The following is a 26,253-nucleotide window of genomic DNA, read 5'->3' on the forward strand; positions in this document are numbered from 1 at the left end:
TAAAGCTCAGCTCCCTCTTTGCCATCACAGAGCAGAAAAGTGCCCACAATACTGCTGACCCAGGAGCAACTGGGCTTTCAATCTCCTGGTCCCCTTTATCATCACTTGTGAATAAGACCCCAAGATACTTGAACTCCATCACTTGAGGCAGTGGGCAACCCCATACCTGGAAAGAGCATCCAACTCTCTTCTGGAAGAGGACCATGAGCTCAGACTTGGAGGAGCTGACGCTACATATGTGCAACAGTGAGACCCAGCAGGCAGAGCTGGTGTCTCAGAGCTCCTGGGTTCGAATCTGGGCTGAATCCAGCTCTGTCTATGGAAACTTTGCATGTTCTCCTCATGTTTGTGTGGATCTCCATGTTTCCCACCCAAGGTGCACCGTGCCTCATGCACTGTGTCTTTAAAGACCCCAGTGCAACCCTTAAACAGACCAGATGGATTAATGGATCCTGCAAATTTTAAAATAAAATACAAGTGTAGTGTCCACTAGTAGAAAACCTCCTGAGACTTATTCCAGGTCCTTCACCACCCCTCTACCTTCCAATTTACCCAGGCCAGGGTTGGTGTAGGCCTACTGTATACACTCTTATATAACACTGTGATTCCACTAGTTTGTATTATAGCATACAAAAGCTGGTTTTCGGCAAAAAAGGCTGTTCAAGACACATCCCACACATGTTCACACATGTTCGCAAGGCGCACGCTCCGCAAAGGTGCTCTTTGTTGCAGCACTGCTGCAGCCACACACTGTGGCTTTCAGTGATTATGTTAACCATCTGAATTTTAATAACAACAAGCGTACTCTAGCTATCCAACTATACTGAACTGGGATTTCAAGACGAAACACAAAACAATTAAAATAAAATCGAAGTGAATAAATAAAATAAAATAATAAATGAAATAAAACAAAATGAAGCGGAATGAAAGTGCTATTGAACGGTGACGTCACGGCTCAGCCTCCGCGCGCACCACACACCGCTCCTTGGTGCGCGCTTGCGCTCGCCGTGACGTCACCTCGCGTGCTGGAGGCGACAATGTTCCACCCTCCTCCTCCTACTGCTCCCCCGCCCCCATCCGACGCTCTCGCGCATCACTATGGTCGCCGACGTCCCGAGCGCCGAGGCGAGGCGCGTTCCGCCGAGGTTGCCGGTGCCTGGAAAGCGCAGGTAACGGAGAGTCGCGTGCTGGAAGGAACCGAGCAGATGATGATGATGATGATGCACCGGCCTCTCCGCGCGCGCGCGCGTTTCGTTGTAAGCCGCACCGTCATGTACGACACGGGCTCGCGCACATGATCATTGCTGAACAGGTGACCTGGACTGTGGAGGTGTGTCAGTACACGCAGGCGACGACCATGCCATATAATTTCTTATCATCATCGTCGTCATTATTATTGTTATTATTTATTGCAGATCCACGTGCCACCGTGCATTTTTTTTGGGTTATTTAAATAGACTGACACACAGACTGACACCGTTGCAGTTTTTAAACCGTTACTGCTGTTGTCGCTGCCGCGAGTCTGTTCTCTTGCTCTCAGTAGCAGGATGTGGTTAACTGGTTTGTTCATGATTGCGAGGCCCCAACTGACCTCCATATGTTCATATTTATTTTATATTTTGTGAATTTGTTGTTTTTAATGTAATCTTCGCAGTGCTTTTTAAAACAGCACGTCGGCACATGGCATGCAATGCTATAATTTAACGTCGGTGTGTAGTGCTCATGTTGATCTGTAATTGGTATTAAAGCGAATATTGTTTTAAACTGCATTTTCATGCTCAGGCTGCATAAATACATAACGCTCACAGGTCTCTTAAGTTGCGCTCAACTTCTCCATTGAAAAGCGGCCTGTCGCAGGTCCCGCCTTCCCTCCACTGTCATTGGCTGGTCGGGTCACGAGTGTCACAGAGGCGCAGCTATGATTGGGCCGCTGTGATGTCCGCGTCTCATGGGCGGGATTTGGAGGTATTAGTGGGAAAATCTCTCTATGGGGCGGTCGGTGACCCCATCCAAGCCTGAAGCATTAAAATATGTTTAAAAGAAATATTAAAAGAATCAAAATTTTATTTATTTCGAATAGTACAGGATGAAAGTCGAATTGTGTCGGAAGCTGCACAGTGCTCGGTTTTGTTCTTGTTCCTAACAAAGGGATGTGGGACCAGCTCATTGGTCCTTGTTTAGATGTATCAGATACACCCAGTGGTGATGAATAGGGAATTTTATTTGTAAATGCTTTTCAAAGGTCGCACTTATTATTGTTATCCGATGTGTGACAGACTCCGCATATGAAATGTAAAGGGGCTCGTTATACCAGTGTATTGTCAGTCCCTGAATGTATTTCCCCGCAATACCCTTGAAACTGGTTCAAGACAAACAATTTGAGTTTTTTTTTCTTGTTCGGGGTGTGGTTGGTTTTTCCTCATGTGCATGTGGGAAAACAAACATCACGCAGGTCCGACCACGTTCAATTAAGATGCATATGAACACTTCCTTACAGATGGTTGGTTTTACAGGCTGAAAGTGTCAACTGTTGGGAGAAAAATTATAAAAGTAAAAAGATCTCTGTCACAGCTGACTTTTCAGCTGGAAGGTGTTTTCATTAGACAGATGGGTTAGGACTTACCACACCTGACCTTGGCCCAGGCAGCGGTCAAGCTGATGACCAGTGTCATGTAGCATCGATGTTCCTGCTGTGATTTTCATAATACCATATCTCATGTCACACACATTATTTTAAAGGTCTGATGGACTTAACAGTGTGCACCAGGCCGCTTTATAATCCCCAACGTCCCACAGTGCACACACACGCAAATAATTTTTGTTGGCCATCACTGTAAAAGCAAATGTGAGTAAATTTCACAAGCAAGCAGTGATGATCATGTCAATTATGATTATGTGTTTTTCTGTTCTGGTTTCACTTTCGCTTTTGCTCAGTCATCTCTGTAGATCCAACGTGGAGTAGGTGGGCGTGATGTGGATGAGGGGTCCGTCTCAGGAACCCGTACTTGGTGCCATGTCAGTTGAGATCCTGGTACAGGCTATCGGTGGCTCCTAAGACATGAGCCAGCAAGATGTCAACAGAAGATGACAGCAGTAAAAAGCAAAAGTAAAGTAAGCCATGTGCCCGCACTGAGTACAGGATATCCTGTATGTAAACACGGACTTTGTTGCTTCAACCGTTTTTGTAGTTTAAATATGTTTCACATACTTTTAAAGACTTTCCCAGCCCCATCAGGTGAGGACCATCGCAGATACATCTCACCATGCACTGACCTCGTGAACCCACTTTATTCTCTGTATTAGTCTCTTTATACTCTATTGATTTAATTCTCTACTTATTCTCTTCATCTAGACAAGGTGCAAAACACACTGTGGTCTACACCCCCCCACACACACACCGGATGTCTTACAGCACTCAGCCCTCTCCATCGAGGTTTTCAACAGTTTTCAAAGCAGAACAAGATGAGTCTGTCAGCCCAGCCCAGGATGTAAATAAAGGCCGTGGCTGTGTCTTTGTACAGGGACTCATGGAGCGGGACGGGATAAAGGGAGACATTCTGTTACTAGTTTGAGGCTCAGCTTTGACAAACAGCCCTCCTGGATCCACTGTGACGGGTGGAGCGTATCGGGTGTCATGCAGGTTGTGCGTCATAATTCCTGTCCCCGGAGATGGCGTGCACCGCCTGGCGGGTTCGAGACGCAGTTGATATAAATGATGAAACTGGAACAGAATGGCAACTTTGAGGGGGGCCTGGAACAGATACCCTGGGACAGGGGGTGCTGCTGAGTTGTGCTCCATGGTGTGATTGAGCTTCCACTGTCATAGTTATTGCCCTCATCCTCTCTAATTTGTATTAAGTGCTTTTAATTACTGGGCTCCTTTCTGTTGTCTCTATTTACATTATTTCATTTTGTTTCTGTCTGATAATTACATTTGTCTATCATTCTTTCCAAACCAGCCTACAGTGTTAAGGCACTTACAATTATTTACTCATTTATACAGTTTGGTAATTTTACCGGAGTAACTTAGGGTAATTATGTTGCTCAAGGGTGCTACAGCTGGAGCTGGGATTTAAACCTGCAACCTTTAGGTCCAAAGGCAGCAGTTCTAACCACTACACTACCAACTGCCCCCTGGTGCTGCTTGAAAGTGTGAAGCCCTTTGTCCTTTATTTTTACCATGAAATGGTTATTGAATGGCGGGGGTGCGGTGGCGCAGTGGGTTGGACTGCAGTCCTGCTCTCCGGTGGGTCTGGGGTTCAAGTCCCGCTTGGGGTGCCTTGTGGCGGACTGGTGTCCCGTCCTGGGTGTGTCCCCTTCCCTCTCCGGCCTTACGCCCTGTGTTGCCGGGTAGGCTCCGGTTCCCCGTGACCCCGTAAGGGACAAGCGGTTCTGAAAATGTGTGTGTGTGTGTGTGGTTATTGAATGAGAATCAGTGTTTCTCATGTGACATAACAGGTGTGTAACGACTAATTTTGTATGTTGCTTTAGAGAAAATCATGCATGTAGAAGAAACACACAAGTAGTGCAGGTGTAAAAATAGGCGAAGCCCAAGTTGTATTGGTTACACCAAGTAGGTAAGTAGAGTCACACACACACAGTGACTGAAACTGCTTGTCCCGAGCAGGATCGCAGTGAGTCGGAGCCTAACCTGGCAACACAGGGCAAAAGGCTGGAGGGGACACACCCAGGACAGGACAGCAGTCTGCCACAAGGCACCTCAAGCGGGACTCAAACCCCAGACCTACTAGAGAGTAGGCACAGGCCAAACCCACTGCGCCACCATGCACGCTGGGGCGTAAATGCCTCACGTGAAGCGGTTCTTCTCTCCTCCTCGGCCCTGACTCTCACTGCAGTGTGTTTCCCTCCCGGGGTGTCTCTCAGTGGCCATCTGAGGTGTGGGGAGGGCAGAATACCGCGGTGTGATATTCCAGGAGAGCCTGGCCGGGTCGTGTTAATCTCAGTAAGCGAGCAGGAGGCCCGGCGCGCCGGCGTGCCAGAGGTGTCCGAGACAGAAATAACCTCACCATGATATCTGGGGGTCACGGGAAACTTGGGTGGGAGGCTTTGGGCTCACGCATCGAGGTGTGGCTTCTGCAGGGTTGGAAAGGACACACTCTTAGCAGCGTCCCGTCTCAGCTCAGGGACTCGACTGGCAGGGGGACGCACCTCCTCATAGATGGAGAAGAACGGAGACAACTCTGTGGACCAGGGTGACAGTGAGTGTGGCTGCCAGCTGTATCTGTGTGTGTGTGTGTGTGTGTGTGTGTGTGTGAGAGAGAGAGAGAGAGAGAGAGAGAGAGAGAGAGAGAGAGAGAGAGAGAGAGAGAGAGAAACAAGACCAAATGCTGTCTCCCCCCGGTTGTGTGACTGGACACGCAGTTTGTCCCACTGTGTCTTTGTTGATGCCACTCTGCTCTCTCGTTATTCTTTTTCAACCGCATTTTAAGTGCAGTAGTTTTTTTTTTCTTCCTTTGCAGGGTTGGTATCAGGTTACTGTAATTTCATCGCTTGTATATTTCACTTTGTTGGCTCTGTACCCTATTTTTGCTGTGAAATTTGGTGGAAATCAAACCGATACAAGAGACATTGGGGGACGTGTCCCCTTTGGACACCTGGCACGTCTGACATTCTGGCAAAATCTTGATGGCTGTTCAGGTCCCAGTGGGTGGGGTCCCGTCTCGGACCTGGAGGTCCCCGCGGCTCCTGAAATGGGTCCACGTGTGTCAGTCAAGCTCGGCCAGACAGGTACACGTGTACACTTTGAGGGTCCCTGTGATGGGCCCTCCTTGGAGAGACACCCACCATGAAAATGTGTCCCACACATGTCCTCTAGCTGGTACAGAAAAGGGTCTATGGTGGAATCATGGTGTTTCCTCGGTACAGCCTGTCGTTGCTATGCATTATATCTTTCGCTCACTGATTCACTCACTGTCCTTAACCGGTTTGTCAGGGTCAGGGTTTCTGGGGTCCAGGGCCTGTTCCACAAGCACAGGGTGCAAAGCTAAGTAATTGACACCCTGAACAGGATGCCAGTCCATCACAGTGTGTGTTTTATCCATTCATTTGTATTCTTTTTTGCTAAAGTTATGTGATTCAGTCAGTATGTTTTAAGACCGGCCACTGTGTGGTGCTGCTGTGCCACATGTGCTGATTGCTGACTCACTACGTATGTAAATTCCACTAAGATTTTTTATGTAAGCATATGTAGCTATTGTGTGTTAATCAAAGACATTAAAGAGAAGGAAAAAAAACTGCAATTTTGAACAGATTTTATTTAGTCATTCAATTTATTACCGTGTTTCAAGTGATTTACTTGTACAAAACTTTTAATAATAACATGAAAAATACACACACACACACACACACACACACACACAGACATTTTCAGAACCGCTTGTCCCTTACGGGGTCACGGGGAACCGGAGCCTACCCGGCAACACAGGGTGTAAGGCCAGAGGGGGAAGGGAACACACCCAGGACGGGACGCCAGTCCGTCGCAAGGCACCCCAAGCGGGATTTGAACCCCAGACCCACCGGAGAGCAGGACCCGGTCCAACCCACTGCGCCACCGCACCCCCAACATGAAAAATATTTCATTATAAATTTAGATTTGGTAACGCGGCGCTGTTTTTCCAACTTGACATTATAAACATTAGTAAGTGTTGTGTGGTTGGTTAAATGTAGAGATGAAACCCAAATTTACATTAATTTATTATACTCCATATAAATTAGTTATTTATGTAATATGTAAATTATATATAAATTATTTCCAAGCTTACAGCTGCACTTCAATTAGACACATGCTGAATAAAATATTTTAATTATGTATAGCTAAATTGGTATAATTTCAAAATGAAAAAATCACATATAAAAAAAAAAATCACGTATATGATACGCTGGAATGACTGGTTAATCCCACCAGGACTCCCCGCCCCCCATTAGTCCGGTCATGGTTTCAGGACCTTGAACATTGATGGTGGATGAATTCACACCTGCAAACCTTTTCTGTTCTTCTAGATGGTCAGCTGTCTTGTCTCTCTGCAGGACCTGAGCGGGGCATGACCAAGGAGGACGTCCCCGAGTCCTCGGGGGGGGACCCTGTCCTAGGGAAACGCTGGAGCACAGACCCAGAGAGACCCGTCGTCCACCACGTGGCGTCTGCCCCCATGCCCTCGGACTGTGGTGAGCAGTGAGAGACACGGCTCCAGCCTCCCACTTGTCATTTGTTACCCTGAATTGGTACAGTAAAAATTACCCTGTTGTATAAATGGGTAAATCACTGTAAGTAGTTTAGAGTTCAATCCTAATATTGTAAGTGGCCTCAGAGAAAATAAACTATTAACAACACATCTACCCTAACCCTAAAAGGGACAGCAGGGGGTGTAGGGGTTACACCTGTTGCCTTGCAATCCAAGGACCTGAGTTCACATCCCACCTCCTACTGTAGTACCCTTGAGCAAGGTGTTTACCTTGAATTGACACAGTAAAAATTACTCAGCTGTTTAAATGGGGACAGTTAGTAGTGTAGTACTTAGAGTTGCAGCCCTTTGACCCAAGCGTTACAGGTTCAATTTCCACCTCTGGCTGTAGTATCCTTGAGCAAGGTATTTACCCTAAATTGCTCCAGTGAAATTATTCAGCTGTATAAATGGGTAAATATTTGTAACCATAGCATTGTAAGTTGCTTTGGAGAAAAGCATCATCTGAATGAATTAATCACTTTGGAGAAAGGTGTCTGATAAATAGTGGTTGTTAGTAATAATAGGAAACCCTTTTTCCTGAGCAGGCTGGTGTTTTATTCGGGATGTTTTTAGCTTTTTTTCCGCTTTTTGGCTCCAGATCAGTCTTAATTGGTTATTGAATTGATAAAGTAATTTGTTATTGATGTTTTGATGGATGTTTTCACTGTGTTTACACTGCAGCTCTGTGTCAAAGCCTCATTAACATGCAGTTATTCAGTTGGGGGGGGGGTCAGTCCAGCTGAGCGGTGCCACCTCGTGCCCACTGCCCATAGTGGGTAATGTAGCACGACTTGGTGGCGGTGCTGTCCGTTGTTCTGTTTGCTCGGAATCTGGGTTAATGACGGATCAGCCGGGAGGCCCTGGGTCGCCGGCGCTCCACATCTACACACCAGTCGCCTTTTGTTTGCGCAGTTTTGCCCCCCTAATCTCCACTGAGCTGCATTCCGTTTCAATGAGCTCGTGTGGCTGAGATGTAGCTGTTCTCCTGTAATAGTGGAAGGAAATAAAGATTTACAGCGCAGCTTGAAAGTATGTGAACCTTACAGGGACGCTCATAATTCTTATATAAAATATTAAAATAAACGTATAAAACCTAAATGGAAGGTTTATTAAAATAAACCTATAAAATGAGTGAATTACTTTGATTTACACACCCGATTCCACACGTGAAATTGGTCATTTCACACCTATTATATCACATGAGAGACACTGATTCTCATTAAATAACCATTTTGTGGTAAAACTAAGGGACACAAGGGCTTCACGCACTTTCGAGTAGCACTTGTAATGGCCTGAGCGCCGCGGTCATCACATCCCCCGAGAAGTAAACCGGTGACGACCGTCCCGCGGTTCATCCTGAGATGCCCATTATTTCCAGTCTGTTTCTGAGCTTTTATTCGCTCCAGCAGTTTGTTCTGCCCTCGTTTCACTTCAATTTCCGTCCACTGCTCTCGTCCCCGTGCCCCCGAGTAATTATGTCAGCAAAAAAACCAGTTATCCCAGATGGGATGTGATCAGCGGCGGAGTGCTCATAACTGAACGTTTTCATTCCGACTCAACTCATCATATGAGCGTCGGCATCTCGCTGTAATATTGTCCGCCAAGATTGGCGTCTCCACGTGGAAATGGACTTTATCATTATTGCTTTCTTCCTCCTCCTCTTTTCTTTAACCACAGCCCATTAAGTTTATAACTAAACGGAGCTAGGCAGCGGAATGTCCTGTGCACACATGTACAGTACTTTATTATGTATAAATGTCAGATCTTTATTATTAATACGTTCAGCTGACACTCTTCTCCCAAGTGACTTACGGTGTTCATCTCCTTACCCCAGTTTACCCATTTATACAGCGATGTGATTTATAATGCATCAAATCACGGTAAGTACCTTGGAAAAAAAAATCCAGCAATGTGACCTTTGTAACCGCTACGCCACCTGCTGCCTCGGGATGCGCATGTATAGATGATTGTGTAACTGTTAAAGTGTATATGTAAATATACTTACTTTCAGAGTTCTCCTTCTTCGACCCAAACGAGCCGCAGTGCCGCGCCATCCTGACGGACCCCCGGACCACCGTGCCGGAGCTGTTTGCCGTGCTGAGGCAGTGGGTTCCCCAGGTTCAGAGGAACATCAGCCTCATCGGGAATGAGGTTGGTGGTCCGAGGCGGCAGCCCGCCTTTCCCATCTCCCGGACTCACTCGCTCTCTCACACACACACACACACACACACACACACACGGCATCCACCATCAGGAACTCTTGAGAAAGATTAGTTTAATTTAATTCAAATCCCATTTTCTTCCATTAAAAGAGATTTTAACACCTCAAAACACAACCGATTATTTGTACGTCTGTAATATAAATAAATTTTTCCTCTTGTTACTGATCTAATATCACTCTGTCTTCAGTTACACGTTAAAACACATAAACATTCATAGTACCAAAGGACATAATTTTTTAAAAGAATTTTACATACCAACAACCATTAAAGTCACAATTCAAACCGACAGTCCTACAAAGTCTGCCGTCCTTCTTATGTGAAATGAGCACTTCTGATATTTCCCTATTTTTCGGGATGTCGTATGATCCAATTGATCCCTCTGCCGTAGTAACATTTCCGATAAATGAAAATGGCGAGAGACAGGCAGCCGAGCTTGCGGTGCTCCTGGAACCCGTCTAGCCGGAATCACCATGGCGGTATTAGTGCTGGTGTCAGGTGTGGTACGGGTGGGGCTCCTCAGTCAAACCCGAGGCTCTGAGAATTCCCAGAATGGAGGGAAAGCCCCCCCAACACATTGTTTGTGCAATTCAACCCGCACGTCACCCTTTACAGGTCACTCGTGGTGTTCCCCTGTGTGGGTGGGGCAGTGTTGCATTGTGCAGAAAGTGACAGCAGCGCTGGATCTCAAACTCTCTAGATCCTCAAGCGTGGATGTGGCGTCAATGACCGCGATGGCCTGACAGACATGAGCCTCCTCCACTACTGCTGCAAGGCAGGAGCTCCTGGGATTGGTGAGTCTACACTGGGCAGCAATGCAGGACTTCGGATGGATGCATGGATGCATGGATGGATGGACAGTAAATTGGTAGATAAGTGAGTGGATGGGTGAAAGACGAATTGCTCAGTGGATGCATAGACGAATGGATAAATGGATTGGTGATGAATATTTGGATGGTTGGACAATAAATTTATATATGAATTAATGAATGGATAAATGGATGGAGGGAGAATAAATGGGTAGATGGATGAATCTAAGGATACATAGCTCAACAGAGGGACTGATGATCGATGGATGGACAGTAAATTGGTAGATAAATGAGTGGATGGATGAATGAGTAGAAGGATGGATGGACACTCTATTGATCCTGAAGATAACTGTGTAAAAACAGACAGTGGATGTGAATAAGCAAAAATGAAAAAGCAGTACCGTCAGCTCGATACCGCCGGACTGGCGGTGGCAGCATCATTTTGTGGGGTGGTGTTTCCTGTCCCTGCAGCACGTGCTAAGCCGTCACGTTTGTGTTTCTCTGTGTGCGCGCGTGCACAGGTGATGCGGAGGCAGCGGCATGCTTCGCGCGGCAACTATTGTCTATGGGGGCGGAGCCGAGCCTGCGCAGCCGTTGGACCAACATGAGCGCTCTGCACTACGCAGCCTACTTCGACGTGCCGCAGCTCATCCGCGTAGTGCTGCAGGCTGCGCAGCCGGGTGGTGAGTTAAGCACCACACACACACACACACACACACACACACACACACACACACACACACACACACACACACACACACTATCATTGTCAAGACCTTGCTAAGCAAACCTCATGGTCCCTAACAGAGGTGGACGCCACCTGCAGCGACTTTGACTTTGGCACCGCCCTTCACATCGCCGCCTCCAACCTGTGTGTCGCCGCCGTCAAGTGTCTGCTGGAGCTGGGTGCGAACCCCGCGTTCAGGGTATGTCTTGGGGGGTCAGTACAGCACCATCACCGCTTTGCTCTGCCAGTGCATCAGGTCTCATTCCTATGCCAGAGGTGTGTGCCGCCGTGCAGTCGGAGACATGGACAGACCCGTATCTGGGGGTGGGGGTGTGTTATGGAGAAATGCAGTTATAGCAACTAAGTTCCTGCAGAAGTTGTGTATGAGGACATACGAGTTAAATGTTACACTTCGGAGTGTTCCAGTGTTCCTCTTGTCGGGGCTCACGTGCGATGGAGGTAGTGCCGGAATGTTCTTTTTCCTTTTATTTTTTTTGTCTTTTAGGAGTGTTTGTAAGTGGACAGGAAATGCTTTTCGGCATCTGGGTGTAGCTGGGGAAGCGATGAGGATGGTGCTAATTAGTCAGAAGGCGATCGGGCCCAGCGGTGCCATTTGCACAAGGCCACGCCCACACCATCTTGACCCCACCCACTGGAGCACAGATACCTGAGATGAGGCGAGAAAAAAAGAGTAGCGAGGCCTCCGGAGGGGACAAGTGGAACACCAGCACAGCAGTAAAGTAGGACAGAGAGAACTGTCAGTTCCAGCAGTTGATCTCTCACACAGACACACACACACAGATGCAAACAAAAAGGACATTCAGTACAAACAAAAAGACACCAGACCTGTTCAAACACACACATATACACGGGGTCACTCGCCAACACGCTGGTGAGCGCCACCTAGTGCCGCGCTGGAGACGTCACACACGGACGCCCGTCGCTCACTTATTCATCCCCTAATTTGCTTTCCTCCCCTGGGCACTTTCTGGAAATTAGCTGCAGTAATTCATCTCCTAAACTAATTTTACTCTCCCAGAGTGTGGTGAGGAGTGGGGAGCAGCAGCTGGTTGCGTTTGCGTGTTATTGGGGGTGGGGGGTGGGGGGGGCATGCAGCACTCATGCTAAAAACCAGGTGTCACGAGACACACTTTAATTACTGATATTATTTACACCTGTGGGAGGAGGGGAGGACTGATTTTTTGTCAGCAGGGGTGCTGTCCTTCACTGCGGTTTGTTCCCTTTAATTTCCCCTATGGCTTCCTGTTAGCTGGTGAATCCGTTTCACCGATGCCATGCGTGAGCCCGTCTGACCGATTCCCCCCCCCCGCCATACCTAAGCTGTTTAATAGCTGGGGCGTCTCCAGTACCTTTTTGTGACCGACTTATGGACTCTGTGGACCGTGGTGTGTAACACACCGTTCCCATGGGAGGGGGAGCTTCACCAGGGCATCATGGTCACTGGGGTTTCGGAGCGTCCGCCGCTGTTCGAGCCAGTTTCCTGTGCCCGTTGGACAGTGGGCCGCTGTGCCGCAGGTGACCAGCAGAGGGCAGCATCACTCCATCGGCCCTGGCTGAGTCGCTCAGCCTGGGAATGCGGACATTCAACTGCCCCCTTCCCTCCCGAATTAATGAATGAAAGCCACAAGGCAACATTAAAGCTCCCCGATGATGAATTAAAAAAAGGGTTTTTGTTCCGTGTCTCCAGTCAGGATGGAAACAGCAGGAGAAGGAGATGGTTACACAGCAAGACCCTGTGATTCAGAGCCCAGGGTATCGATCCCTCCTGCACCCTCTGCCTCTTTCCTTTCACGTCGGGTAAAGAGTGTGTCTCAGACGGGCAAGCGTTACATGAGGAGGACACGTCCACTGAGGGGGGACGGTGTGGAGCACTAGTTGTGTCCTACGCTTTGATTCCTCCAAACAATTCCACCCGATCAGGGACGGACATTTCCGTTGAATCCATGGTACAGACAGGGGTCGCACATCATTTATTACTGCAGTGTGTGTGTGTGTGTGTGATGGGAGGCTCTTTTGTTCATAAGCTTATAGGTTTTATCAACAGTTTTGGCAGCTGGGCTTTACTGCTGCGGGGCGGAGGGGTACTGGAACCTCTAGGGTACAAGCCCTTGTCTTTAAACATTTGAGTGGGGTGGGGTGAGGACAGGTATATTTCGGTCTTCATCTGAAGGTGATCATCTTTGGAATGGAACCTTTGCTGAAGTTAGCAGCCTCTGGCTCTTTGCCCACCCCCATTTTCTGTTTCCACCCCTCCCTTTCCCCACCCCGCTCTATCCGTGCCCATCCCCGGTCCCTCCGCAGAACGAGAAGGGTCAGTGCCCAGCCGACGTGGTGCCCGAGCCCCTGGACATGCCCCTGGAGATGGCGGACGCGGCTGCGCAGGCCAAGGAGTTGCGTTCCCTCCTTCGGGAGGTGCTGCCTCAACCCTGCACTCCCGCCCCGCCCCGCCCCCCCGGGCTCCTGTCCGAGAAGGCCCGAGCGCAGCTGCTCAGCATGGGCATCCGGCTGGGAGACCGCGTGGTCATCGCCGGCCAGAAGGTGGGTCCAGGGTTCGGGTTTGAGGTGAGAGGGTGTCGCGGGGAGGGAGGGGGGCTCGGAGTTCAACGAGGGTCAACGAGCAAGTGACCTTAAGGTTCTTGACTGCCGAGACCCCAATGGCCAGCAAGTAACGGCGGAAGCACCATGTGGACAGGTTGGCAGGGACTTGTTTGCCTTTGACTGCCAACCGACCCCCCGGGGAGCGGCCTGAGACATGCCTCCATAAATATTTATGCAAATACGTGAGGGATGCGCCTGGTGCTTCACGGTGGTGTGGCAGATGGGCTGTACAAGTGCAGCCGCTCCTCGAGTGGGGTTGTGACAACGGCGGCAATAAAGACAAACAGGCACAGCGGAGAGCCCCTTAACCGCATTCAACGTTGATTGAACAGTTGCTGCTGCGGCCCGGATGGACGGAGTGGGGGAGGGGGCACTAGAACTAGCAAAGAAAAGGAAGATAACGATAATAAGTCCTGTTAACCGACAGCCCGCATTTTGTTTTGATGAATTTATGGAAAGTAAACTCAACGACGTGTGTGTGTGTAAACTCAACGATCCTCCCCCACCTTACCACGGTAATGCGTTCCTGGAAACGGTGCATTCCCAGAACTCAAGGACACAAAGTTTTTTATGTGTTCCTAAGCCACAAAATTAATTATATAACAGCAGCTTAGTAATAATTGCTGCTTTATTACAGACTATATATAAATGATCTAGTAGTCATCATTATTATTATAATTATTATATAATTAATAAAGAATTATTATTTGTTTCATTGAATTAGGCCCACGAGTCATGGAGATACACTATGTGGCAGTGCTGGGTTTTGTTCTCTGTGGCTTCATGGAGAGGTCAGTTGGACTGGGTCTTTGTGTACAGCCATTGTAATATACGCCTGGTGTGTAAAATCTTGTCCTCTGGATCTTGAATGACCGTATGGCTCTTTATCTGTGCTCTTTCAGCTCTTTCATAGTCATCTGACACCATACACTTCACAAACACACACACAATGCAGCTCGAAAGCATGTGAAGCCCTTGTGTCCCTCGGTTTTACCGCAGAATGGTTATTGAATGAGAATCGGTGTTTCTCATGGGACATAACAGGTGCGTAACGACCAATTCCATTTGTTGTTGAGAGGAAATCGTGTGTAGTAGAAACACACAAGTAATGCAGGTGTAAAAATAAGTGAAGCCCAAGTTGTATTGGTTAAACCTTGTAGGCATGTAGAATCGGGGCGTAAATAATAGTCACTTATTTGTTTTATATGTTTATTTCAGGATTTTATACAAGAATAATGACCGTCACTATAGGGTTCACATACTTTCAAGCGGCACTGTACATAGAATACTCAGCTTTTACATCTGAATTCAACTGTAAATGCAAGAATGTAAACAGCGAAGGCAGAAGAAATCAATGAAAACAATGAGAGGGAACTGGGACTCGGTGGACAAGTGGACGTGGTTTGGACAGTCCAAGCGGGGCCATGACCGCCGAGATCGTAACGGCACCGGCCAGACTGCAACTGAGAGACGACCGCATGGTGGCGCTGGTCCGCACCGCTCAGCTCAGCTGTCAGAAAGCACAAAAGCCAATTTCGGTCCTTGTAAATTTGAAGAAATGCCTCATGGACCGGAGTACGGCTCTTAAATGAATCTCCTCATAAAGTCAAGTTCTCGTAACCCGGACGGACGAGACTCGCGGGATGACTGATCTCACGCGCTCAGCAAGGCGGTTCATTTTCTTTCTGCGGTCGACAGGAAACCGGGATAGTTAACGTTCGACCTGCATCGAAATCCTGATGAACTTCGGAACAGTTCTGGATCGTTCCGGTCATTTCTGGGAACTCCTGCATGCCATCCTTGTTAAGGAGTGTAACCTTGACCTTTGCCTTCTGTTTATCTCTACCTGTATGTTTGCTTTTTCTTGGGGTCCCGGTTCTGCCTCAGTATGTTGACGTAACCCGATTTTGTTCTGTTGTCATTTAAATAATAGAAAAAAAACTCCTTCCTTTGACATGGAATAATGCATAATGGATGATGACCCTGGTGGTTTCTGGCTTGTTGGATCGGAACCCTGACCCCGCATCGACCCCTAGCGGCTGATCCCAACCTCTGCTGGCAATGAATTTGCGGGTTTGAACGGGACCATGCTGCCCCCCCCCCATCTTTTTATTTCCTTCTTTTATTAGGTTTTTTCCTGCTTCCTTTTTACCATTTTTATTAGGTTGTTGAGTCCCGCGGGACAGAGACGTTTCAGCTTTTTACTCTCTCTAGATGCTGCAGTAAAGGGCCCCGGAGTCTCGGTATCGGGGGTGTGCAGCTCCCGTATAGAAAATTCTTTGTCAGGCTCCTCTCTCTGCTACCAGGGGAAACGGGAGCTTTCGAACGGGATTCGAACCCGGATCCTTTGACTCCATTGTAACCGCTGCACCACCTGCTGGCAGTTTTAATAACAGGAAGCAAATGCAGTCGCGAAGGATCAGATGTTAAGAAGAGTCCACAGTTTTTCTGTTTCTGATTGGTTGATGTGTGTGTGCGTTTGTAGGTGGGCACCCTGCGGTTCTGCGGCAGCACGGACTTTGCTGGCGGCCTCTGGGCCGGGGTGGAGCTGGATGAGGCCGAGGGGAAGAACGATGGCTCCGTGGCGGGGGTTCAGTACTTCGCCTGCCCGGTCAGACACGGTACCGACCCGCACTGCCGGCTCCTGGAGGCGTGGCTTGTCCCGCGGAGCGCAGAACCGCGTCTCGGTCGTCTTTGTCGTCTCTCTGCTCCGCTCCTCATCCTCCTCATCCTCCTCCTCCTCCTCCTCTTCCTTCTCCCTCAGGGATTTTTGCCCCACTGTCAAAAATCGCCAAGCCACCGGAGAAGCGCCGACACGCCCCCCTGAGGAGGTCCACCCCGGTGCGGCCCGTCCGCCTCGACTTGTCCCACGTGACCTCCAAGATCAACGCAGGTACCTGTCGCTGCTCCACAGACGAGCAATGGGAGCTTCCTGTGGTCCGCAGGGTCAGAGGTCATGCTTGACCACACCAACGAAGGGAGTTCTCATTAAAATGGGATGGAGGGAAACACAGCCTCCCTCTCTCTCTCTCTCTCTCTCTCTCTCTCTCTCTCTCTCTCTCTCTCTCTCACTCTTTGATTTTTCTTTTTTCTCTGTCTTTTGCTCACTCACTTGCCCTCCTGCAGATTTAAGTCTGTAGCTCACACACACACACACGCGCACACACACACACACACACACACACACACACTACATACTGAGGATTATCCCGAGACTAGACTCACCACCCTGGAGGAAAGTCATGGTTTTGTCCAGCCTACTCTGCATAAGGCAGGAAGGCTAATAATGGTTCTAATGTTTAATGATTAGTGCCAGCAGGGGGTGCAGTAGTTACAACTTTCTTCTGCTTAAAGGTCCAGGGTTCAGATCCCACCTCCTGCTGTACTACACTTGATCAAGTTACTTATCCTGAATTTGTGCGGTAAAAATTACCGTGCTGCATAAAAGGGTAAATCACAGTAAATAGCGCACACACACACACACACACACACACACACACACACACACACACACACACACACACACACTGCAGGTTGCTTTGGAGAGGACTGAAGGTAAAGGACTAAACGTAGTGAACGTGGTGAAAAGAAGGCTGAGCACAATTATTGCTTATTGTCCTCCACCTCCATCACTCTGGAGGCCATCAGTCTTGGCAATATTCTCAGCAGTATGAAATGATGTCAGCCAAGCCCCCCTCCGGTTGGCCTACCCTCTCGAGTGGGACACGGTGCGTAACGGTGTACCGCGGTACAGTCCCACCTTAGGCCTCCGTGCCAGTATGAGAGTGTGAGAGCGTAGACACGCTGCTGCTAGGGAACCCACAGCCTGAGGGGAAAGCATTCGAACCCGTGACTCAGACTCCCCGTGCCGCGTCGGTCTGACGTCAAACCGCGGCCGAGCTTTGGTGGAATGGAGCTTTGGTGGAATGGTGCCTTGGGGTAGGAGGGTAGTAAACGGTGTATGCGTGCGTGCGAGAGACCCGGACGTGAGCAGAATGTCGTTCTTGAGAAGCATCCAGAAGTTCCCAGGAATTCCATGAGATGTGCTGCTGATTGATTGTCCAATTAAGTGGCTTTAATAACCTCGGCACGGTCGTTCTGACCGACCACTCAGTAATCCATCACGATTTTGAGTGTGTTTCCGGCAGAGAGCAGCTCCCTCTGCGTGTGTGTGTTTTCGCTTTCAGAATTTTCCTCCATGTTTGTTATAATACGCTAAAAGTCCGCGATGATGTTTTTATTCTTACGTGTTCATTTATCAGGCAGTTTTCACAGTCACTTACACCGGTTTACCCATTTATACAGCATGGTAATTTTTACTGTACCAGTTCGGGGGAGGTACCTTCATCAAGACTGCTATAGCACGAGAAGGGATTAGAACTGATCAGCTTCCGAATGCAAGGCGATGACTCTAACCGCTACGCCCCCTGCTGCTCCCGCTGAAACCCCGTGTTTTCATCCCCTCCCCACTCTCTCACTTTCTCGCCCACAACGGTGCTTTGAAAGCCGCCGGGGGAAACGGTTGCTTGTTTTTGTCTTTTGCTTGACCTTTAAGGAGCGACCTCCCGTGGCCCCTCTCCCCCGGGACAGAGGCGTGAGGCAGAGCCGGAGTGACAGGTGTCGGGTAGAGAGCCCGTCGTGCACAGCAGTGCATTAGCATGTTAGTGTACCGCCGACTGCTCGGGGCCCTCCCCTCCCCGCCTTGACCCGCGTCGCAAACTGATTATTGATGTTTAAAACATTAATTTAACCGGATTCACATGTTGGTCTGCGTGACTGTGGGAGACGACCGTGCCCTTTTCGTGTGGAAGTTTGTACTCTTCTCAAAGCTCCCTGTTTACCTGGTCCACGTAATAGGTAATAATAGTGGCCAGCAGGGGGCGTAGTGGTTGGAGTCTTCGCATTGCGATTGACGGTCCTTGGTTCGAACCCCCCCCCCTCCTGCTGTGGTATCCTTGATCAAGGCACTTAGCCTCAACTGACTCAGTAAAAATTACCCTGCTGTATGAACGGGTGAATGAGTGTATATAGCAGCGTTTACAAACTTACCATGGTAAGTTTTTATGTTTCCTCCAGTTATATGACTTTTCCTACTGGGGCTGTGCATGCAGGCGTGTCCAGCCTCGGGGACTCTCATCCCGGAGCGTTAGACAGGGATGCGAAGGGCGCTTTTGAAGGCAGGGTTTCCTGAAGGTGGATTCTGGACAGAATCGGGCCGAAAGGTAGGGGAGCATCGCTGTCTGGCCCTGGGTGCGGGAGCCGGGTTCGGCAGTGCCCACCCACCTGGGGGCACTCTTTCTGGTCATACACACCATCGGGACTAGTCACACGGTCCTTGCTCTCCTCCAACCTGTGAGCTCCTGCTTCAGTCTGTTTCCTTTCTACTCCTCTCAGCCGCTTGAACCCACAACCCACTGCTGCATGACGTTGCTGTCGGCCTGCAGACGAGACTTGCAAAACTCACACTTTTGCCTTGTACCAGTTTTCGTGTAATTTTTTCTTTCTTAGGACAAAGGCTTCAACTGAAATAATCACAATAATAATAATAATTTACACTGTGGCTCATATCTGCGGGACATGTTTGCGTTGCTTCGGCGTGTTCCGCCCGGGACGCGACCTTGCGTCCCGTTGGCCTGAGATCCAGCATGTTAATTTCCACGATGCACTATGCATTTAAAGGTCTCATGCTGTGTTTTTCTGTGTGTGGACTCTGTTTCCCTCACGGTCGCTCGGGGCGAAGGCGGTACGACCACGAAAAAAGCACCAGTAAAGCCAACAGCGTCTCCAGGCTGCACGGACGGCGCCGACGACCCCCCGGTGGCAGAGACAGGTACTGCGCCCGCTGTGAGCTTCCGTCATGGTTACGGTCTTACTACTAAACCGCACGGTCGAAGCGGGCGGCATTCGCCGAGGACAGTGTCATTGCCAGCTCTTCCAACGTGCCTCTTTCTGGCAGCCCTTCCTGCGTTTCACCCGGAGCTGGCGGTTGGGTCTCTATGGAGACCTCTTGTATTTGTCCATTAGAACAAACGCCGTCTTGCAAAATCGCAACATGCAAATGAGCGCAGCTGACGAAGACCCCTGTGACAGCGATGCGTCACCTCCGCATCTGCGCCTCCCTCAATAGCAGACCCCCGGTGGACAGCTTCGCCCATCCGCCCTGCTGCCACGACACACCCCTTTCCGCCTTTTTTTCAGTCATGAGCTGCTGGGCCAGCAAGGGGTTCGCCAGGAGCATGTTGGGAGTGTGGGACTGGGATCCTCGCAAAGGGGCGGGGCCGAAGCTCAGCTGAAGAGTTTTCAAGTGATGTGCTCCATGTGCGAACTACACAGAGTCGAGCACCGCGGTACGAGAGGGTTATACCTTGAGCAGAAATGAGGGACGAGCAGACACTGTACCGCTACATCTTTTTTAAATCAGAGGTTCAACAGTAGGACCTGCGGCACCAAGCTTGTGCCATGTGTGTTCAGGTAGTGTGTGGTACAGCGATCGCACTCACACACTCCTTTGTGTTGATTCCAGACTCAAAATCTCCCCCCACCTCCTTGCTCGCCCACCTCCAGGTGCTCTGTCTCTCAGCTGCTCTTCCTCGTCCTCCTCTCTGGACTCCAGACACGGCCCCCCCTCCAGGCCTCGGCCATTTCCCCGGCAACGACCCCCCGCCCGGTCGCGCAAAGAGCGCGCCCCGGCCAACTCGAAAAATACACCCCCACCCCCCCTCACCTCAACTGGTACGGCTCCCTCTCTGTGTACAACACCCCGCCTCACTCTGAGGGTGATGGAGAAGAGTCCATATTTCCAACAATGTTCTCTCATTTGTATCCCTCGCTCTCATCTCCTTGTCGTTACCATGCTGATAATTTTGAATATAATGTTTTTATTCCCTAACATATATAATACAACTCAAAATATTACTGTGTAGTGAAGCCTCTTAGTTTCCCAGCTGCTGGAGTTGATGAGGCTGACAAGACCGACTCAGCATGACACCGGTTGTTTACTGGGGCTCATATGTCACCCCTCCCTCCAGCAGGCCCTCCCAGGACCCGGACCCCCTCGGCGAGTAGCTCTGTGTGCGAGGGCCCCCCGCTGCGGCTGGGGGAGCGCGTGCTGGTCGTCGGGCAGCGAACGGGCATCGTGCGCTTCTATGGCAAGACCAGCTTTGCCCCAGGTGAGATCATGACTCCCACCCAGCACTTTGGGGTGGCTGACAGAGGTTTTCTCTAAAGCATGAGCAGTATGTGCCTTCGTGGGTACAACAAAATTCTATTACTGTTATTATAAAATAAATGTAAAATCATTACTATATTTTATTTGACCACTTTGGGCAAGGCACTCATCTCGGACCCATTATGTTTTTTCCTGCCCTCTTCTCTCAGGTATCTGGCTGGGCATCGAGCTGGACAAGCCCAGTGGGAAGAACGATGGCTCTGTGGGAGGGATCCAGTATTTCAGCTGTCCCCCCAAACACGGTGTGTTCGCCCCCCCCTCGCGGGTGCAGAGGTGGGTCTGGACTTTGTCCTTCCCCCGTCTCACTGTAGCGCTGCCGATATTCTCATCGGTATCAGCAGAAAAATCTAAATGAAGAGCCGTCATTTGTCCCTTTTCTTATGGGATTTTTCTTTATTGCTTAAGCAGGACTTTTTTTTTAATAAAAGATTAATCTCTGATATCATTTAAGCCATAACCTCCATGTCACTATAACCTTTTTTCATAAATTACCAGAAATCCTATTGGTGTTTAAAACACAAAGGAATTAGGAAGAAGATGGGAGAAGTGGTGTAACAGTTAGAGCTGCTGCCTTCCACCCAAATGACCCAGGTTCGAATCCCTTCTCCTGCTGTAGTGTCCTTCCTGAATACACTTGCCCTGGACCGATAAAGTAAAAATTACCCAGAGGTGTAAATGACTAAATCACTGTAAGTACCTTAATGCTGTAATTCACTCTGGCGAAAGTGTCAGACAAAGAGATTAATTCAAAAAGAAAACTGAGCGAAATAATAAAACGGAGGTGGACAGATGTGTGTGGAGTGATGGAAATGTCAGTTCTTTCAAGGTCACTGCTCCGCAGGGGGGTTTAGTCCCTCGTGCCCATTTTTGTCTCCATCCCCTGTGAAGGCAGCGCTCTATGCGATGGTGTGTAACTCCATCCATCCGTCCTCTTCGTTTGCTTGTCTCTTCATTCTTTTCATCATTAACAGCCCACCTGCGTCCTCTAAATGCCCCCCCCCGCCCAGCCCTGCACCTCTCCATTCTTCCCATGTCTCTGTGAACAGTCTCCCGCATGACCCTGTGATACGCGAAGGGTCTCCTTGGATCTTCTAATTAACCTCAAGGCGAGCAGACTGACACAAAGAGCCCTTTGGGCCGCATCGCTTTAATGGACATCTGGAAAGTTCTCTTCATCTCGGAGTGTAATACAAATCGCTGCGCTCGTTCTCTCCTGGTCTGCGGCTCTCGGAGACCATTGGGAAATCGCGCTCGTGACCCTGACTCCGCGGAGATAAGGCCGTGTGACTCAGCTGCCCGCCGCCACCGGGCTGTAGCCATTGTTGGATTTTAGGGCTGTTGTTGCACCTTGAGAGGCTGCGGCCAGGCGGGGGCGCCGGCGTCCCCGTCCCGAGCCGAACGCTGCTGTCGTGCAGGGTGTGCTGACGCGTTCCTGACATCTTCCTCGTGCTCCTAGGATCCACGGCTCCGTGGACTGCCTGTCCGAGCTGTCCTCCTCCCGACTCAACAGATCATTCAACGGTGAGTCTTTTTTTTCATCCCCTGCAGTCGGCACATTTCTTATATCGCTATTGATTTTTACCCACAATCCCTCTCTTTATTCACACGTTCGACTTTGTTTTTATTTTCTGTCGGCAGAAATTTTTGTTGAACCTCAGATACACTGGTTTCTCAGGTTACCGATGGTCAATTTTTTTCATACAAACGTTTTCAATTTTCTTTATTTATATTAATCCGTAAGGGCAAAAGTATCTGCATTAATTTGCATTTGACTGGAATTTCTAATGCTGAGGATAATTTTTGACTGGCCATTGTATAATTGCGTTTTCGTTGCTTAGCTTTTTTTTTTTTTGTTGCACAGTCAATGTGATGTGCGTTTGTCCTCCAGGCCACTAGATGGCAGTAAAGTGCACACAGAATAGGAGTAATCAATTCGATTCCACAGCGTTTACAGCTCCTATCCAGAGTGTTGATCAATAACATGATGAAAATTGCAAAAATTTTATGGGATGAACGTGTTAAGAGTTGAACTGAACAGGAGTTTGTGGGGGATGACAAATTTTTACTCTTAACTTTTTTTACATTGTTTTAATTTTAATGTAGCTCAAAGTTAATATACTACTGAAATAGAAAGTCTTACAAAATAATTTGTCATATGAAATATTTATTAAAACCATTTCCTTATTATTTTTCACAGAATCTAACTTGCGAGTAAACGGAGGGACGTTTGTTGGATTAAGCTTTAATTTGTTCCATTTTAGTGGTAAAAGTCACGGTGGAGTCACAGTGAAGTTACACACAGATTTCTGGCCCCAGTTGTGTTCCTAAGAAGAGGAGACAGTGTATATATGATAGAAATAATTGTATACATTAAATAATCAGCATTGACTATTTCTATATATATTACACTGTGTGTGTTGCACTCTGTCCAAATGGTCATTTCCCCAATTTCTGTGTGTGTGTCTCTCAGGCATCCGACGAAGTTTTAGCACCTCATCGTCCCTCTCCACGCAAAAGGAGCAAAACCGCAGGAGTCCAGACAACAGGTAAGCAGCTGTTGCCCAAGAGACAGAACCCCTGGCCCAAACTGAGTTCCAGCCTCCAGTGTTGCAGCCTTGGTCCCGGCCTCGAACCCTCACGCTCTCCTGGGCTCGAACCCCCTGCTGCCGTGCGCAGAACGTGGTTCCCCGCAAACCCGAGTACAGCCCGTTCATCACTGCATTTCCTCGATTCGGACATGGAACAGCATGGAGGTTTTCTTTGAGAAATGATTCTTCTCCGGTGTCTAAACACAATGTTAACGATCACCAGTTTCAATTAAGTTTATGCATCATATTCAAATTTTGTACGTATGTGTTGCGTGCAGTCAGATGTGGTCGACCATAGGAATGTCCACACAAACGCGCACTCGCGTACAGACATGGCTGGTGGTATTTCTGGTAAAATGGGGTTTATATGACTGTAAATTCCAAAAGGAAGGGTAGACCTGTGATAGTGTCTAGGAGTGAAAGGGTTAAAAAGTGTAACTGCATTATACGATCATATAAGGTTGGTAATTTCTTTATGAACAGTCATAATGGGCCCAGTTTTGGACCACAGCGCGTGCGCGCACTCACTCACACACTCACTCACACACACACACACACACACACACACACACACGGTGTGGGAGACCTGCTGCCGAACAGCTAGGGCAGTGTTACCGAAGTGTGTGACAGGTGGTAGAAAGCTGCGACGGACAGTAATGCGCTGAAAACTGGGGCCACCGTGTGTCTTCCAGGACACGGACGAGCACGCCGAGGCGCCGGTGGAGCACGACGGGTACCGGGGGGGCCCCCGGCCCGTCAGGCGCGGACGGCAGCGTCCGCCTGCAGCCGGGCACGCAGGTCCTCCTGGGCGGCGCCAACGAGATGGCGGTCGTCCGCTACGTGGGCACGACCGACTTTGCGCCGGGGCTCTGGTTGGGCCTGGAGCTGCGCGGCCCCAAGGGCAAGAACGATGGCGCCGTCGGGGGGCGCCGCTACTTCAGCTGTCGGCCGGGCCACGGGGTCCTGGTGCGGCCCGGCAGGGTCACCTACCGGGGAATCAACGGGGCGAAACTGGTGGATGAGCTCAGCTGAGAGTGGGGGGGGGGGGCTAAGAAATCCCGATTTTTCTAACCCGTCGCACAATAGGGGACGAGTTTGCGAAGCGTAGCAGTCGACTGCACACTAGTGATTTAATTTGTTAAGTACATTTTATTAGCATTTGTCGCTGATAGGAGTAAGAGTGTCAGATATTGTGTTCGCTAATAGTGCGGCGAGACACCGCGGTACCGGGGATTTAACTCGCTGCGAGCCTCCGGCAAAAAAAAACAAAAATGATAGCTCTGGCTTGCAAGGCATGATGTTTACCTTGCTCTGCGACTGTGCCGTTGGGTCCCTCAAACAGGTGGACCTGTGCAAGGCTGAAAAGAGCTGTTGACCCCCCCACACACACCACACACACACACACACACACTCTGCGCTGAGCTGTTTGATTATTCGAGCAGCTGCCCATGATGTTGCACCATAGGTGTTGTTCAGCTTAACTGGACCTGTCAAGGGGGGAGGAATGGCAACTAGATGCAGGAGCAGTTCCTTAACCCCCCCACTGCCAGGTCAACTCCGCCCCCCATTCCTTAAAAGCACTTTAAGGCTCCACGGCAATCTGTTCAAAACAGTACTTTACCGCGGTAAAACTACTCCCACAGAAAAAATGAGCATCTCTCCAGTGGTCCCCCCGCGTGGCAGGCAGTATTTCGGTTTTTTGGTTTTGACTGCAACCTTTTAAGCCTCCACAGCAACAATTACATTTTACCCTTGAGCTCTTCCCGTCAAAGACGAACAAGAGAAGAGGCGCAGAGCATGTTGAGGGAATGTGGAGAACGTCGCCTCGAGGTCGCCCCACGTGCGCCTGCCAGCCTGACCAAAGACCGAACGAAATGACGACATCGAAGGTATTTTTGGAGGGTTTTTTGGACACGTCTGTTGCGGCGATCGCGGTGCTTTTGGAGCGTTTCTGTTTCGTCTCCGTTGGTTACGCCCGTCAAAGCCTCGATGAGCTCCTACGTCGGCTGCCGCGGCGATGACCGTGGGGTCGCCGTTAATCGGGGCTCATGTCGACGCCGGAGTGGTTGTTGAAAACTCGCGCTGGAGGATCATGGGAAGTGAGTCGTGCAACCCCTCCATCCAATCTGGGTGCGAAGTCCTTGGGCCACTCTGGCGCAACTGCACTAGAGTCAGACGGCGGCAGGGCGATGTTGGCAAGTCTCTCTAGAAAAAGCGTGAACTGTGGCTGAATAGTATATAAAAGAATAATAATAATGAATAAAAATAATAAAAGAGGCCTTATTTTACTAAAATTCTGGTGATCCCCAGCTGTCTTTCCTGTATCTGATCGCAAAACCGGTGCGGCTGCCACAATTTTGCTTCTTGCACATGTCTGCAAACCTTGCTCTGTGTGTGTGTGTGTGTGTGTGTGTGTGTGTGTGTGTGTGTGTGTGTGATCATTCCCGCTTCTTTGAGTGGTGCTGTGTTTCAGCAGTGTGCTGTGTTCCAATTTGTATTATAAGAGATGATTAAAGATTTATTTATATTCTAATTTCCTTCCCTCTTTTGCCATCATTTTTTTCTGGGTTTTAAGAGTGTTTAAACTGTCTTTTTTAAAAAATCTGTTCACTTTTAACAGACTTGGACCTATGATGGACTGAAGAAAAGAATATGAAAAATATGAAAATGTCACATAAAAATTATTCCAATCAATCACGCAAGCATTCCCTCAGGCATTCCATACCAGTATCCACACACACACACACTTTCTGACCCGCTTGTCCCACACGGGGTCACGGGGAACCGGAGCCTACCCGGCAACTCAGGGCGTAAGGCCG

General features: G+C 49.2%; 1 protein-coding gene across 8 annotated transcripts; it reads left to right on the forward strand.

Annotated features, from left to right (window-relative positions):
* The first annotated feature begins 1,078 nt into the window (after positions 1-1,078).
* Positions 1,079-24,700, forward strand: LOC108923084 (CAP-Gly domain-containing linker protein 4). Of its 8 annotated transcripts, XM_029258402.1 has the most exons (17): positions 5,148-5,219; positions 5,659-5,748; positions 7,021-7,185; positions 9,256-9,395; positions 10,164-10,257; positions 10,794-10,955; positions 11,080-11,198; positions 13,322-13,558; positions 16,104-16,239; positions 16,383-16,511; positions 19,359-19,448; positions 20,183-20,350; positions 20,647-20,787; positions 20,996-21,088; positions 22,303-22,367; positions 23,317-23,392; positions 24,127-24,700. In XM_029258402.1, the coding sequence occupies exons 1-17, from the start codon at positions 5,180-5,182 to the stop codon at positions 24,540-24,542; spliced, it is 2,361 nt and encodes a 786-aa protein (XP_029114235.1). In that variant the 5' UTR covers positions 5,148-5,179; the 3' UTR covers positions 24,543-24,700. The 8 variants fall into 8 exon arrangements, with proteins under 8 accessions (XP_029114237.1, XP_029114236.1, XP_029114238.1 ...); XM_029258404.1 differs by lacking the exons at positions 5,148-5,219; positions 5,659-5,748 and adding an exon at positions 1,079-1,169; XM_029258403.1 differs by lacking the exons at positions 5,148-5,219; positions 5,659-5,748 and adding an exon at positions 1,079-1,169 and having other exon boundaries at positions 7,048-7,185.
* The last annotated feature ends 1,553 nt before the right edge of the window (positions 24,701-26,253 follow it).

Source organism: Scleropages formosus, chromosome 15 (assembly GCF_900964775.1).
Source record: "Scleropages formosus chromosome 15, fSclFor1.1, whole genome shotgun sequence".
Lineage (NCBI taxonomy): Eukaryota > Metazoa > Chordata > Actinopteri > Osteoglossiformes > Osteoglossidae > Scleropages > Scleropages formosus.

Bases quoted from the DNA above. Each gene is read 5' to 3' on its own strand.
- LOC108923084 (XM_029258398.1), top strand. From the start codon at position 5,406: ATGCCACTCTGCTCTCTCGTTATTCTTTTTCAACCGCATTTTAAGTGC. The intron at 7,186-9,255 runs GTGAGCAGTGAG...ACTTACTTTCAG, and splicing joins CCCCATGCCCTCGGACTGTG to AGTTCTCCTTCTTCGACCCA. The intron at 22,368-23,316 runs GTGAGTCTTTTT...TGTGTCTCTCAG, and splicing joins ACTCAACAGATCATTCAACG to GCATCCGACGAAGTTTTAGC.